This window comes from Papilio xuthus, unplaced genomic scaffold (assembly GCF_000836235.2).
Source record: "Papilio xuthus unplaced genomic scaffold, Pxut_1.1 DF830065.1, whole genome shotgun sequence".
Taxonomy (NCBI): Eukaryota; Metazoa; Arthropoda; class Insecta; order Lepidoptera; family Papilionidae; genus Papilio; species Papilio xuthus.
The window spans coordinates 1-15,361 of record NW_013528584.1 but is presented as its reverse complement, the minus strand read 5'-3'; the positions used below and the strand labels follow the sequence as shown (position 1 = coordinate 15,361).

Genomic DNA, 15,361 nt, shown 5'->3' with positions numbered 1-15,361 from the left:
ATATATATATATATATATATATATATATACATATATTTTAGTGTAGGGGCACAATAATTTTTGATATTATTAGATATAGTTAAATTCTATAAAATATAATAAAGGTAGAATTCTACTTAATTTATTCTATCAGAATAATCCTTTAATCAGGCACTTTATTTTTAAAAAAAAGGGATTTCCTATATATTTGGGGTATGAACCCAAAAGCTTATTTTAGCTTATTTTTAATTTTTTTTTTTATTTATATATTAAAAAAAAAAGGAATGGTTTGGGAGATAATTGAAATAAAATTAATTAATTAAAAAAATGAAAAATTGTTAATTTTTTTTAGTAATATAATATTATATTAAATATTTAATTTATTATTAATATAATAATATAATAAAAATATTTAATATATTAATATTTATATTAATATATTATAATTTTTTAGTTTATAAAATTTTATATAGCAATTTAGGTATTTAATAATTATTATGAAAAAAAAAAAAGAGAAATTATTAAATGTTTATTAATGTCTATTAAATATTTTATTATATATGTTTTTTTATATATTAAATATTTATATATACATACGTAAATTTTAAAGAATATATTAATATTTTATTAAATTATTAATATATATATATATTTATTAATAATTTTTTATTTATTTAAATTAATTTTAAAAAAAAAAATAAATATTTAATTTTAAAAAAAAAAATCTATATGAAAAATTTTTATATATAAATAAATTTTTTATGATTTAGGAAGTTTAATTTAAATTTATTTTACATATAAATTTTAGTATGAATTTTTAATTATTTTAATAATTTTTAAAAATTAAATTATAGTAATTAATATTAAAAATTTAAGAAATTAAGATTTAGTAATATTTAAAATTATTAACAAATTTTGTGCCAGCAGTTGCGGTTAAACAAAAAATAATTTAAATTTTATTAGTAAATAATAAATATTAATATAAATGAAATTAAATATTAATTTATTAGGTGAAATTTTAATTTAATTAAAATTTTATTTTGTAATATGATTTATTAAATTTTATAAAAAACTAGAATTAGATACTCTATTATTAAAAATTAAATAAATAATACTAAAATAGTATGTAATTATTTATAGAAACTTAAATAATTTGGCGGTATTTTAGTTCATTTAGAGGAATCTGTTTAATAATTGATAATCCACGAATAAATTTACTTAATTTAAAAATTTTGTATATCGTTGTTAAAAAAATATTTTTTAATAAAAATAATATTTAAGAATTTTTATAATAAATTAATTCAGATCAAGATGCAGATTATAATTAAGAATATAATGGATTACAATAAGAAATGATTAAATGAATAATATATTTTAATATATATTTGAAGGTGGATTTAAATGTAATTTTATTTAATTTATTAAAATGATTAAAAATTGAAATATGTACATATTGCCCGTCGCTTTCATTAATAAATTGAAATAAGTCGTAACAAAGTAGATGTACTGGAAAGTGTTTCTAGAAAAATCAAATTAGAGCTTGAATAAGTATTTCATTTACATTGAAAAGATATTAAATTTAATTAATTTGAGGGGGAAAAATTAATAAAAAAAAATAATAAAAAAATTTTTAAAAATATATTTAATGGGGGTTAAAGTATATATATAGAAAAAATTTTTAAATTTATAGTAAATTAGTATTGTAAAAGAATTTTGAAATACGGGGGTAATTCAATAAAAAGTAAATTTAGTTTGTTGTATCTTGTGTATCAGAGTTTATTAATAATTTTTTTTAGGTAAAAATTTCTCGAATTTAAAAGAGTTAATTAATTATAAAAGTTAATGTGGTATAATTATTTAAAATAATTAATTGGAAATGAAATGTTAATCGTTTTTAAAGATATCTAGTTTTTTTAGAAAAAAATTTAATTTTAAATATTATAATTTAAATTTTTTATTTTATAAAATTTTATTTATTAATATTAAATATTTTAAGGGATAAGCTTTAAAATAAATTTTTATAATTAATTTTAAATTTAAAATTAAAATTTTAAAATTTAAATTGTTAAATAAATTATAGTTTTTTATAAATAATTTAATTTTTATTAAAATTTAAAATAAAATTTAATTTTTTATAAAAAAATATATTTTAATATGATAAAATTAGATATAATGATAAAATTAGTATATAAATTTTAATAGAAAAATTAATTTATGATAAGTTATTTAAAGGAATTCGGCAAAATATTATATTCACTTGTTTATCAAAAACATGTCTTTTTGTTAATAATTAAAAGTCTAATCTGCCCACTGATAAAGTATTAAAGGGCTGCAGTATTTTGACTGTACAAAGGTAGCATAATCATTAGTCTCTTAATTGGTGACTTGTATGAAAGATTGGATGAAATATATACTGTCTCTATTTAATTAATAAAATTTAATTTTTTAGTAAAAAAGCTAAAATAATTTTAAAAGACGAGAAGACCCTATAGAGTTTTATAATTTATTTAATTATTATTAATATATTAATTATTTAAATTAAAATTAATTAAATTATTTTATTGGGGTGATAAAAAAATTAAATTAACTTTTTTTAATATTTTACATTGATTTATGAATATTTGATCCATTTATAGTGATTAAAAGAAAAAATTACCTTAGGGATAACAGCGTAATTTTTTTTTTTAGTTCAAATAGGAAAAAAAGTTTGCGACCTCGATGTTGGATTAAGATAAAATTTAAATGCAAAAGTTTAAAATTTTGATCTGTTCGATCATTAAAATCTTACATGATCTGAGTTCAAACCGGTGTGAGCCAGGTTGGTTTCTATCTTTAAATATAATTTAATATTTTAGTACGAAAGGATCAAATATTAGAAATAATTTTAAAAATATATGAATATTATTAATAATTTAATAGCTATTTTGGCAGAAAAAATGTAATGATTTTAGAAGTCATAAATATATAAATTATTATATATATAGTAAATGATAATTAATGATTGTTTTTTATATATTATTGGGGTTTTAGTAATAATTATTGGGGTGATAGTAGGGGTTGCTTTTTTAACTTTATTAGAACGTCAAGCTTTAGGATATATTCAAATTCGAAAAGGTCCTAATAAGGTTGGTTATATAGGAATTTTACAACCTTTTGCTGATGTAATTAAGTTATTTACTAAAGAACAAACTTTTCCTAATTATTCAAATTATATAGTTTATTATTTTTCACCGGTAATTAGATTTATTATTACTTTAATATCTTGATTATTAATTCCTTATTATTTTAATATAATTAGATTTAATTTAGGTATTTTATTTTTTTTATGTTGTACAAGAATAGGGGTATTTACAGTGATAATTGCTGGTTGATCTTCAAATTCAAATTATGCTTTATTAGGGGGTTTACGAGCTGTAGCTCAAACGATTTCTTATGAAGTTAGTTTAGCTTTAATTATATTATCAAGAGTTATTATAATTATAAATTTTAATATAATTAATTTTTTTTTTTATCAGGAATATATTTGATTTTTTTTTTTGATAATACCTTTAAGATTATGTTGGTTATCTTCAAGATTAGCAGAAACTAATCGAACTCCATTTGATTTTGCTGAGGGGGAAAGAGAATTAGTTTCTGGGTTTAACGTAGAATACAGAAGAGGTGGATTTACTTTAATTTTTTTATCAGAATATGCTAGAATTCTTTTTATAAGAATATTATTTATTTTATTATATGTAGGGGGTTATAGATTAAGATTAATTTTTTATTTAAAATTATCATTTATTTCTTTTATGTTTATTTGAATTCGTGGAACTTTACCTCGTTATCGTTATGATAAATTAATATATTTATCATGAAAAAGATATTTACCTATTTCATTAAATTATTTATTGTTTTTTTTAGGGTTAATTATTTTTTTTTATTAGTTAATTTTTTTAGTATAAATTAATAGAATAGTAAATTCTTTCTTAAGTTTTCAAAACAAATGCTTTTACAAGCTCATTAATTAAATTATTTAAAAATTAAATTATCTCAATATTTATTAATAATTGGGTTAATAATAAAATAAGAAAAATATAAGAAAGTTAATAATTGACTAGTAATAATATAAGGTTCTTCTACTGGTCGAGCTCCAGCTCAAGTTAATAGTATAATAGTAGTGATTATAATTCAAAATAAAATTTGATTTATAGGGTAAAATTGAATTCCTTGAATTTTTTTATTGAAGGTTAAAGGTAGAATAATTAAAATTAAAATAGATATTATTAAAGCAATAACTCCTCCTAGTTTATTTGGAATTGAACGTAAAATAGCATAAGCAAATAAAAAATATCATTCAGGTTGAATATGAACAGGGGTAACTAAAGGATTAGCTGGAGTGAAATTATCTGGATCTCCTAATAGATAAGGATTAGATAAAGTTAATAATCTTAATATAAACAATAATAAAATAAATCCAATTAAATCCTTAAAGGTAAAAAATGGATGAAAAGGAATTTTATCTAAATTTCTATTTATTCCTAATGGATTATTTGATCCTGTTTGATGTAAAAATAATAAGTGGATTATTGTTAATATTAAAATAATGAATGGTAATAAAAAATGAAATGAATAGAATCGTGTTAAAGTTGCATTATCGATTGCAAATCCCCCTCAAATTCAATTGACTAATATAGATCCTAGATAAGGGATGGCTGATAATAAATTAGTAATTACTGTGGCTCCTCAAAAAGATATTTGTCCCCAGGGTAAAACATATCCTATAAAGGCTGTTGCTATTAATATAAATAAAATAATAATTCCTACTATTCATGTGTATTTTAAATTAAAAGATTCATAATAGATTCCTCGGCCAATATGTAAATAAATGCAGATAAAAAAAAAAGAAGCTCCGTTAGCATGAAGAGTACGAATTAATCATCCATAATTTACATTTCGACAAATGTAGTTAACTCTATAAAAAGCTAATTCAATATTTGCAGTATAATATATAGTTAGAAATAATCCTGTTATAATTTGAATAATTAAACATAAAGCTAGAAGAGATCCAAAATTTCATCAAGATGAAATATTAGAGGGAGAAGGTAAATCAATTAAAGAATTATTAATAATTTTTAATAAGGGATGAGTTTTTCGTAAAGGTAAAAATTTATTTATCATTAGTATTTAAATTAATTAATAATTAATAGATCGTAGAGGACCAAAAAAAATATTTGTAATTTTTACAATAGCTACTAAAGTAATAAAAAGATAAATAATTAATATTATTATTATGAATTGATTTTGATTATTATATAATTTAGATAAATTAATTTTATTTTCATTGTTAAAAAAAATAAAAAAATTTATTATATTATTTATTTCGTAGTTAAATGAAAAATTTAATCAATTTATATTATATATTTGATTGATTCTTATAATAAAAGTTAAAATAAATAATAAAAATATAATATTTTTTATGAAAAAATTTATATTAAATAATTCATTAGAAGCTACTCTTGATACATAAATGAATAAAACTAATAGACCCCCTAAAAATACTAAAAATAAAATATAAGAAAATCAATAAGAATTGATTAATATACCAGACAATAAACAAACAATAAGGGTTTGAATTAAAATTATTAATCCTATTGATAGGGGATGATTAAGAAATAATATTATAGAAGAAAATATAATAATTAATAAAGAGAAAAATATTTTTAACATTTCAAAGAATAGTTTATAAAAATAATAATTTTGGAGATTATAGATAAAGAGATTCTTTTTCTTTGAAGTTTTTAAAGATTTAACTTATTTTTGATTTACAAGACCAATGTTTTTTTTTAAACTATAAAAACTAATGATAGTATTAAATATATGATTAATTATTTTAATAATATTTATTTTTGGAAATATAATTTTTATTTCTAAACATAAACATTTATTAATTGTTTTATTAAGATTAGAATTTATTGTTTTAAGAATTTTTTTTATATTACTTTTATATTTAAGTTTTATAGAATATAATATATATATATTAATAATTTTTTTATTATTTTCAGTTTGTGAGGGGGCATTAGGTTTATCTATTTTGGTTTCTATAATTCGAACTCATGGAAATGATTATTTTCAAAGATTTAGTATATTATAATGATAAAATTTTTATTAATAATGATTTTTATAATTCCTTTATGTTTTTTAAAAAATATATTTTGAATGGTTCAATTAATATTAATAATAATAATATTTATATTTATAAATTTAAATATAAATATTACAAATTTTTGTAATCTTAGATATATAATAGGATGTGATATAATTTCTTATGGTTTAATTTTATTAAGAATTTGAATTTGTTTATTAATAATTATGGCAAGAGAAGATTTAAATAAGAAAAATTTTTATATTAATTTTTTTTTATTTAATATTATTATTTTATTAATTATATTATATCTAACTTTTAGAGTGTTAAATTTATTTATATTTTATTTATTTTTTGAGGGGAGATTAATTCCTACGTTAATATTAATTATTGGTTGAGGTTATCAACCAGAACGAGTTCAAGCTGGGATATATTTATTGTTTTATACTTTGTTTGCTTCTTTACCAATATTGATGGGAATTTTTTTTTTTTTTTTTAATTATAATTGTTTAATTATATATTTTTTAAAATTTTTTAATAGAAATTTTTTTTTATTATATTTATCTATAATTTTAGCTTTTTTAGTAAAAATGCCAATATATTTTGTCCATTTATGACTTCCTAAAGCTCATGTAGAAGCTCCTGTTTCGGGGTCAATAATTTTAGCTGGGATTATATTAAAATTAGGAGGTTATGGTCTTTTACGGATTATAATTGTTTTTCAAAAAATTAATATAAAATATGGATTAATTTGAGTAGTAATTAGATTATTAGGGGGTTTATATATTAGATTAAATTGTTTTTGTCAAGTTGATATAAAGTCATTAATTGCTTATTCATCTGTGGCTCATATAAGATTGGTAATTTGTGGAATTATAACTATAAATTATTGGGGTTATTTAGGTTCATATATTATAATGATTGGGCATGGATTGTGTTCTTCAGGAATATTTTGTTTAGTAAATATTAATTATGAACGATTGCAAAGACGAAGATTATTTATTAATAAGGGTATAATAAATTTTATACCTTCTTTAAGTTTATGATGATTTTTAATTTTATCTTCCAATATAGCAGCACCTCCATCAATAAATTTAATAGGGGAAATTAGATTAATTAATAGAATTGTTAGATGATCTAATTTAACTATAATTACTCTTATTATAATTTCTTTTTTTAGAGCTGGGTATAGATTATATTTATATTCTTATACACAACATGGAAAATATAATATAAGTATTTATAGTTTTTATACAGGTATTTCTCGGGAATATTTAATGTTATTATTACATTGATTACCTTTAAATTTATTAATTTTAAAAATTGATTTTTTTATAATTTGATTTTAATTTAAATAATTTAAGTAAGTAAAATATTGATTTGTGGAGTCAAAAATATGAAATTTCATTTTAAATCATAAAAAAATTTTCAATTTGTTTTATTAGTTTTTTTTTTTGTTTTATTTTTAGAATAATTAATTTTTTTTTTTTTGTTTATTTTATTATGGAAAATATAACTTTTTTTTTAGAGTGGGAAATTATTTCTTTTAATTCAATAAGAATTGTAATATCTATTTTGTTAGATTGAATATCTTTATTATTTATAATATTTGTATTAATAATTTCATCATCAGTAATTTATTATAGAAAGAGATATATATCTTCAGAATTAAATTTGAATCGTTTTATTATTTTAGTTTTATTATTTGTATTTTCTATAATTTTATTAATTATTAGTCCAAATATAATTAGAATTTTTTTAGGTTGAGATGGCTTAGGTTTAGTTTCTTACTGTTTAGTTATTTATTATCAGAATATTAAGTCTTATAATGCTGGAATATTAACTGCTTTATCTAATCGTATTGGAGATGTAATAATTTTAATAGTAATTTCTTGAATAATAAATTATGGAAGGTGAAATTATATTTTTTTTTTAAATTTTATAAATAATGATTATATAATAAAAATTATTGGATTTTTATTGATTGTTGCTGCTATAACAAAAAGAGCTCAAATTCCTTTTAGATCTTGATTACCTGCTGCTATAGCTGCTCCTACTCCAGTTTCTTCATTAGTTCACTCTTCTACGTTAGTGACTGCTGGAGTTTATTTATTAATTCGATTTAATTTAATATTAGTTGATATATTTTTTTTAAAAATTTTATTATTATTATCAGGGTTAACTATATTTATAGCTGGGATTTCTGCTAATTATGAATTTGATTTAAAAAAGATTATTGCTTTATCAACATTAAGACAATTAGGATTAATAATAAGAATTTTAAGAATAGGAATACCAGATTTAGCTTTTTATCATTTATTAACTCATGCTATATTTAAGGCTTTATTATTTATATGTGCTGGAGTGATTATTCATATAATAAATGACATTCAGGATATTCGTTATATAGGGGGAATTAGAATATATATTCCTTTGACAAGTTTATGTATAAATATTTCGAATTTAGCTTTATGTGGAATTCCATTTTTAGCTGGATTTTATTCTAAGGATTTAATTTTAGAAATAGTAAGAATAAGAAATTTAAATTTAATAATTTTTTTTTTATATTATTTTTCTACAGGTTTAACTATATATTATACAATTCGTTTATTATTCTATTTAATAGTTAATGATTATAATTTGATAGTTTTATATAATTTATATGACGAAGATTATACAATATTAAAAAGAATATTTATATTATTATTTATAAGATTAGTTGTTGGGAGATTTTTAAGATGAATAATTTTTAATTATCCTTATATAATTTATTTATCTATTAATATAAAAATAATAGTTATTTATGTTATATTAATTGGTTTATTAATAGGTTATTTAGTTAGAAATATAAAAATTTATTCAATAAATAAGTTTTTAATAACTTATAGATTAAGAAATTTTTTAAGTTTAATATGATTTATACCAAGACTTTCTACTTATAGATTAAATATTTATTTTTTAAAAATAGGACATAAATTATCTAAAAATGTTGATATAGGTTGAAGAGAATTATATAGAGGTCAAGGTATATATAATATTATTAAAAATTATTCTGTTTTTTATAATTTTTATCAAATAAATAATTTTAAAATTTATTTATTTAGATTTTTTTTTTGAATATTAATTTTTTATTTAATATTATTATTGTAAATTTAAATAGCTTATAAAGAGCATAATATTGAAGATATTAAGGAGATTGTAAAATCTTTAAATATTTATAAAAAAAATTTTTTTATTTTTACAATGAAAATGTAATGTTTTTATAAACTATATAAATAAATTAGAAATATTAATAGATATTATCTACTATAATTTAAGTTAGAAGCTTAATTTTTTATATTTCTTTAATTGGAATAAAATTCATTAATGTCATTAACAGTGACATACCTCTATTTTGGTTTCAATTAAAAATATGGAGTAGAATACTCTTTCTTTTAAGTCGAAATTAAATGCATAATATTGCTTCATATTTAAGATAAATTGGAATCAATATTTTTTGAATGCAAATCAAATGTTTTTTATAAACTATAATCCTAGTTTGTTCAATTTAATATATTTTGATTTCATTCATGGTAAAGACCTAATAAAAGTATTAATAAAAAGAAAAATCTAATTTTTATTATAGAAAAAAAATTTACTAATTTAAAAGAATAAATTATAGGGAAAATTAAAGCGATTTCTACATCAAAAATTAAAAAAATTACTGTGATTAAGAAAAAATGTAGTGAGAATGGGATTCGAGCTGAAGATTTAGGGTCAAATCCACATTCAAATGGGGAGTTTTTTTCACGGTCTATAAATGATTTTTTTGATATGATAATTGTTAAAAATATTATGATATTAGAAATTAAAATAATTAAAATTGAAATAATAAATAATAAAATAATTATTTATATTAATTTAAATTAAACATTTTGATTGGAAATCAAATATACTAAATATATTATATAAATAAGTTAATTACCTCATCAGTAGATAGATACATAAAGGAATAGTCAAACTACATCAACAAAGTGTCAATATCAGGCTGCTGCTTCAAATCCAAAATGATGTTTACTAGAAAAATGAGAATTTAAGTGACGAATAAAACAAACAGATAAGAAAATTGTTCCAATAATTACATGAAGACCATGGAACCCTGTAGCTATAAAGAAAGTTGACCCATAAATAGAATCTGCGATAGAAAATGGAGCTTCAATATATTCGTAAGCTTGGAGAATAGAAAAATAAATTCCTAAAATAATAGTAATAAATAAACTTTGTTTAGTTTGGGAAAAATTATTTTCTATAATTGCATGATGAGCTCAAGTTACTGAAACTCCTGATGTAATTAGAATAATAGTATTTAAAAGAGGAATTTGAAATGGGTTAAATGGAATAATTCTAGAGGGAGGTCATATAGCACCAATGTCAATATTAGGTGAAAGTCTTCTATGAAAAAAAGCTCAAAAAAATGAAATAAAAAAAAAAATTTCTGAAATAATAAATAGGATTATTCCTCAACGTAATCCTTTAGATACTATAATTGTATGACTACCTTGATAAGTTCCTTCTCGACAAATATCTCGTCATCATTGATATATAGTTAATAAAATAATTATGTAGCCTAAAATTATTAAGTTTATATTAAATTCATGGAATCATTTAATTATACCTGTAACTAGTGTTATTACTCCAATTGCTCCAGTAAGAGGTCAAGGACTATAGTCTACTAAGTGAAAAGGGTGATTATTATTTATTGACATTAGTTAAATTAGTTAACTTCTCTAGAATATAATGTTCTTAAAATAGAAATTACGTAAGCTTGAATAACCGCAACTGCTGATTCTAAAATTAATAATAAAATTTGTAAAAAAATTAAAATAAATAATAAGAAAAATGATATATTGTTTCCAGTTCTTCTTAAAAGAGTTAATAATAAGTGTCCAGCAATTATGTTAGCAGTTAAACGAACAGCTAAAGTTCCTGGACGAATAATATTTCTAATTGTTTCAATTAATACTATAAAAGGTATTAGAATAGAAGGAGTTCCTTGAGGAATTATGTGAATAAATATATGTTGATAATTATTAATTCATCCATATAATATAAATCTTAATCATAAAGAAAGAGAAATAGATAAAGAAATATTAAGATGACTTGTTCTTGTAAAAATATAAGGAAATAATCCTAAGAAATTATTAAATAAAATAAATGAAAATAAAGAAATAAAAATGAAGGAAGATCCTTTATTTAATTTATTATTTCCTAATAATATTTTAAATTCATTATGAAGTTTATTTAAAATAAAGTTTCAAAAAATAAATTGTCGATTAGGAATAGTTCAGAAACAAAAAGGAATGAATAATAATCCAATAAAGGTTCTAAATCAATTTAAAGATAGATTAAAAATATTTGTTGATGGATCAAAAATAGAAAATAAGTTATTTATCATTTTCAATTTAAATTTTTAAAATTTTTATTATTTTTTTTATTATATTTATTATTATTAGTGTTATTAGTTATATAAATATAATAATTTATAATATTAAAAATAATAAAAATTATAATAAATAAAATAAATGAAATAATTCAATTAATGGGTATTATTTGAGGAATAAAAGAATATTACTAAGGTAATAATTTAAATTTGACATATTTATGTTATATTTTAACTAATTCTTTCATTAGAAGTAAATGCTAATTTACTATAAAATGGTTTAAGAGACCAGTACTTGCTTTCAGTCATCTAATGAGGAATAATTATTAATTCAATTAATAAAATTTTTAATGGAAATTCTTTCAATTATAATAGGTATAAAACTATGATTAGCTCCACAAATTTCTGAACATTGACCAAAAAAAATACCTGGACGATTAATAAATAGATTAGTTTGATTTAGACGACCAGGATTAGCATCAATTTTTACACCTAATGATGGAATAGTTCAGGAATGGATAACATCTGTAGCAGTAACTATAATTCGAATTTGATTATTCATAGGTAAAATAATTCGATTATCAACATCTAATAAACGAAAATTATTAATATTAGATTTATCATAATTAATTATATATGAATCAAATTCTACATTATTAAAGTCAGAATATTCATAACTTCAGTATCATTGATGACCAATTGATTTTAATGTAATTAAAGGATTATTTAATTCATCTAAAAGATATAATAGACGTAAAGAAGGTAAGGCAATAAAAATTAAAGTAATTGTAGGAATAATAGTTCAAATTAGTTCAATTATTTGTCCTTCTAATAAAAAGCGATTAATATATTTATTAAAAAATAAATTAATTATTAAATAACCTACTAAAATAGTAATTATAATCAAAATAATTAATGTATGATCATGAAAAAAAATAATTTGTTCTATTAAAGGGGAAGCTCTATTTTGAAGATTAAAGTTTGATCAAGTTGCCATTTCTAAAAAAAGGATAATTCCTTTATAAATGGGGTTTAAATCCATTACATATAGTCTGCCATATTAGAAATTTCTTAAAATAGGAAGTTCATTATATGAATGTTCAGCAGGAGGTAAATTTTGTAATCATTCAATAGAAGAAGGTATATTAAGTGAAAATAAAATAATTCGTTGGTTAATAAATGATTCTCAAATGATTATTATTATTATTATTAATGATAATAAGGAAATATATGATCCAAATGAAGATAAAATATTTCATGATATGAAGTTATCGGGGTAGTCAGAATAACGACGAGGTATACCTGCTAATCCTAAAAAATGTTGGGGAAAAAAGGTTAAATTTACTCCGAAAAATATAGTAAAAAATTGAATTTTTAGTAAGTAAGGATTTATAGAAAGACCTGTAAATAAAGGATATCAATGAATAAATCTTCCTATAATAGCAAATACAGCTCCTATAGATAATACATAATGAAAGTGAGCTACAACATAATATGTGTCATGAAGAGTTACATCAATTGATGAATTAGCTAAGATTACTCCTGTTAATCCTCCTACTGTAAAAAGAAATACGAATCCTAATCTTCATAAAATTGATGGTCTATAATTAATTTGTGTTCCATGAAAGGTAGCTAATCAACTAAAAATCTTAATTCCTGTAGGGACTGCAATAATTATTGTTGCAGAAGTAAAATAAGCTCGAGTATCGGTATCTATACCAACAGTAAATATGTGATGAGCTCAAACAATAAAACCTAATAATCCAATTGCTATTATAGCATAAATTATTCCTAAACACCCAAATGTTTCTTTTTTTCCACTTTCTTGGGAAATGATATGTGAAATTATTCCAAATCCCGGTAAAATTAAAATATAAACTTCTGGATGACCAAAAAATCAAAATAAATGTTGATAGAGAATAGGATCTCCCCCTCCAGCAGGATCAAAGAAAGATGTATTTAAGTTTCGATCTGTTAATAATATGGTAATAGCACCTGCTAAAACTGGTAAAGAGAGAAGTAATAATAAAGCTGTAATTCCTACTGCTCAAACAAATAAAGGTATTTGATCGAATGATATATTATTAATACGTATATTAATAATTGTAGTAATAAAATTAATTGCTCCAAGAATTGAAGAAATTCCTGCTAAATGTAGGGAAAAAATAACTAAATCAACTGATCTTCTACCATGTGCGATATTAGAAGAAAGAGGGGGGTAAACAGTTCATCCAGTTCCAGCTCCATTTTCAACAATTATTCTGGAAATTAATAGAGTTAAAGAAGGGGGTAATAATCAAAATCTTATATTATTTATTCGGGGGAAAGCTATATCGGGGGCTCCTAATATTAATGGGATTAATCAATTTCCAAATCCTCCAATTATAATAGGTATAACTATAAAAAAAATTATAATAAAAGCATGAGCTGTAACAATAGTATTATAAATTTGATCATCACCAATTAATGAACCTGGGGTTCCTAATTCAGTTCGAATTAATAAACTAAGGGAAGTTCCTAATATACTTGCTCAAATACCAAAAATAAAATATAATGTTCCAATATCTTTATGATTTGTTGAATAAAGTCATTTTCGCGTAATAAAATGGCTGAAATATAGGCGATAAATTGTAAATTTATATATGAGAATAATCTCTTTTATTAAGCTTTATATTCAATAATGATATAAAATTGCAAATTTTAAGGAGTATAAATTAAATACTAAGGCTTAAAGAATTTCTTTTTTTATAATTTTGAAGATTATTAGTTTATATAACTTAAAACCTTATATAAAAAAAAAAGTTCTAATAATTATACCTAATAAAGAAATTATTCTAAAAAAATTAATAAATGATATTGAATTATTATTTAAATAAAATTTAAATCATTTTAATTTTAAATAATTAAATATAATACAAGAATAAATAACACGAATATAAAAAAATAATATAATTAATCTTATTATAATAAAAATAAATGAAATTAATAAAAAATTATTTATAATTAAAAAATTAATAGTAATTCATTTAGGAAAAAATCCTAGAAATGGGGGAAGTCCTCCTAAAGATAAAAAATTAATTATTAAAGAAATTTTTATAATCGAATTTATATTAATAAAAAATAATTGATTGATAAAATAAGCATTTAATATATAAAATAAAAAACATAAAATTCTAATTAAAAATGAATATATAATTAAATAAAATATTCATAAATTTTCTCTAATAAGTAAAGTAGTTAATATTCAACCTAGATTATTGATTGAAGAAAATGCTATTAATTTACGTAAGGAAGTTTGATTAATACCTCCTAAAACTCCAATAACAACATTAATAATTATGATTATTATTAAAAAATTATTGTTTATGTAATAAGAAAGAAGAATTATAGGGGAAATTTTTTGTCAAGTTATTAAAATAAAACAATTTAATCATGATAAACCTTCAATAATATTAGGAAATCAGAAATGGAAGGGGGAAGATCCTATTTTTATTAATATAGAAGAGTTAATTATAATTGAAATTAAATTATTAATTTCAAAATTTTTTAATAAAATTATTTTGATTAAAATAGAAAATAAAAAATTAATAGAAGCAATAGCTTGTGTTAAAAAATATTTTAGTGCTGCTTCAGAGGATAAAAGATTTTTATGACTGGAGATTAGGGGGATAAATCTGAGTAAATTAATTTCTAAGCCAATTCAGCATCCTAATCAAGAATTAGAGGAGATTGAAATTAAAGTTCTAAAAATTAAAATGAAATAAAAAAATATTTTATTTGAATTAATATTTAAAAAAATTTAAAATAGGGGAATTAAGTTAAATTAAAAATTTAATATT

General features: G+C 19.5%; 7 protein-coding genes across 7 annotated transcripts; 3 read left to right on the top strand and 4 right to left on the bottom strand.

The window, feature by feature from the left end:
* Positions 1 to 2,143: 2,143 nt before the first annotated feature.
* Positions 2,144 to 3,905, top strand: LOC106116406 (NADH-ubiquinone oxidoreductase chain 1-like). The gene is given in 1 exon segment (XM_013310613.1): positions 2,144 to 3,905. A coding segment is annotated over 1 exon segment (939 nt). The 5' UTR covers positions 2,144 to 2,966.
* A 2,043-nt stretch (positions 3,906 to 5,948) lies between these two features.
* Positions 5,949 to 7,446, top strand: LOC106115606 (NADH-ubiquinone oxidoreductase chain 4-like). The gene is given in 1 exon segment (XM_013309457.1): positions 5,949 to 7,446. A coding segment is annotated over 1 exon segment (1,335 nt). The 5' UTR covers positions 5,949 to 6,111.
* Positions 7,447 to 7,600: 154 nt separating this feature from the next.
* LOC106118026 (NADH-ubiquinone oxidoreductase chain 5-like) lies at positions 7,601 to 9,019 on the top strand (the record flags this gene model as incomplete). The annotated part of the gene is given in 1 exon segment (XM_013312940.1): positions 7,601 to 9,019. A coding segment is annotated over 1 exon segment (1,419 nt), but the record flags the coding sequence as incomplete, so codon positions are not given.
* Positions 9,020 to 9,511: 492 nt separating this feature from the next.
* LOC106113038 (NADH-ubiquinone oxidoreductase chain 3-like) lies at positions 9,512 to 10,072 on the bottom strand. Its single transcript, XM_013309456.1, is given in 2 exon segments — positions 9,512 to 9,988; positions 10,068 to 10,072. Coding segments are annotated over 2 exon segments (357 nt in total). The 3' UTR covers positions 9,512 to 9,636.
* LOC106113039 (ATP synthase subunit a-like) lies at positions 10,056 to 11,537 on the bottom strand. Its single transcript, XM_013306074.1, is given in 1 exon segment — positions 10,056 to 11,537. A coding segment is annotated over 1 exon segment (681 nt). The 3' UTR covers positions 10,056 to 10,856.
* LOC106128010 (cytochrome c oxidase subunit 3-like) lies at positions 10,057 to 10,848 on the bottom strand. Its single transcript, XM_013326654.1, is given in 1 exon segment — positions 10,057 to 10,848. A coding segment is annotated over 1 exon segment (777 nt). The 3' UTR covers positions 10,057 to 10,071.
* A 2,770-nt stretch (positions 11,538 to 14,307) lies between the features above and the next one.
* LOC106121442 (NADH-ubiquinone oxidoreductase chain 2-like) lies at positions 14,308 to 15,315 on the bottom strand (the record flags this gene model as incomplete). The annotated part of the gene is given in 1 exon segment (XM_013320836.1): positions 14,308 to 15,315. A coding segment is annotated over 1 exon segment (1,008 nt), but the record flags the coding sequence as incomplete, so codon positions are not given.
* Positions 15,316 to 15,361: the final 46 nt, after the last annotated feature.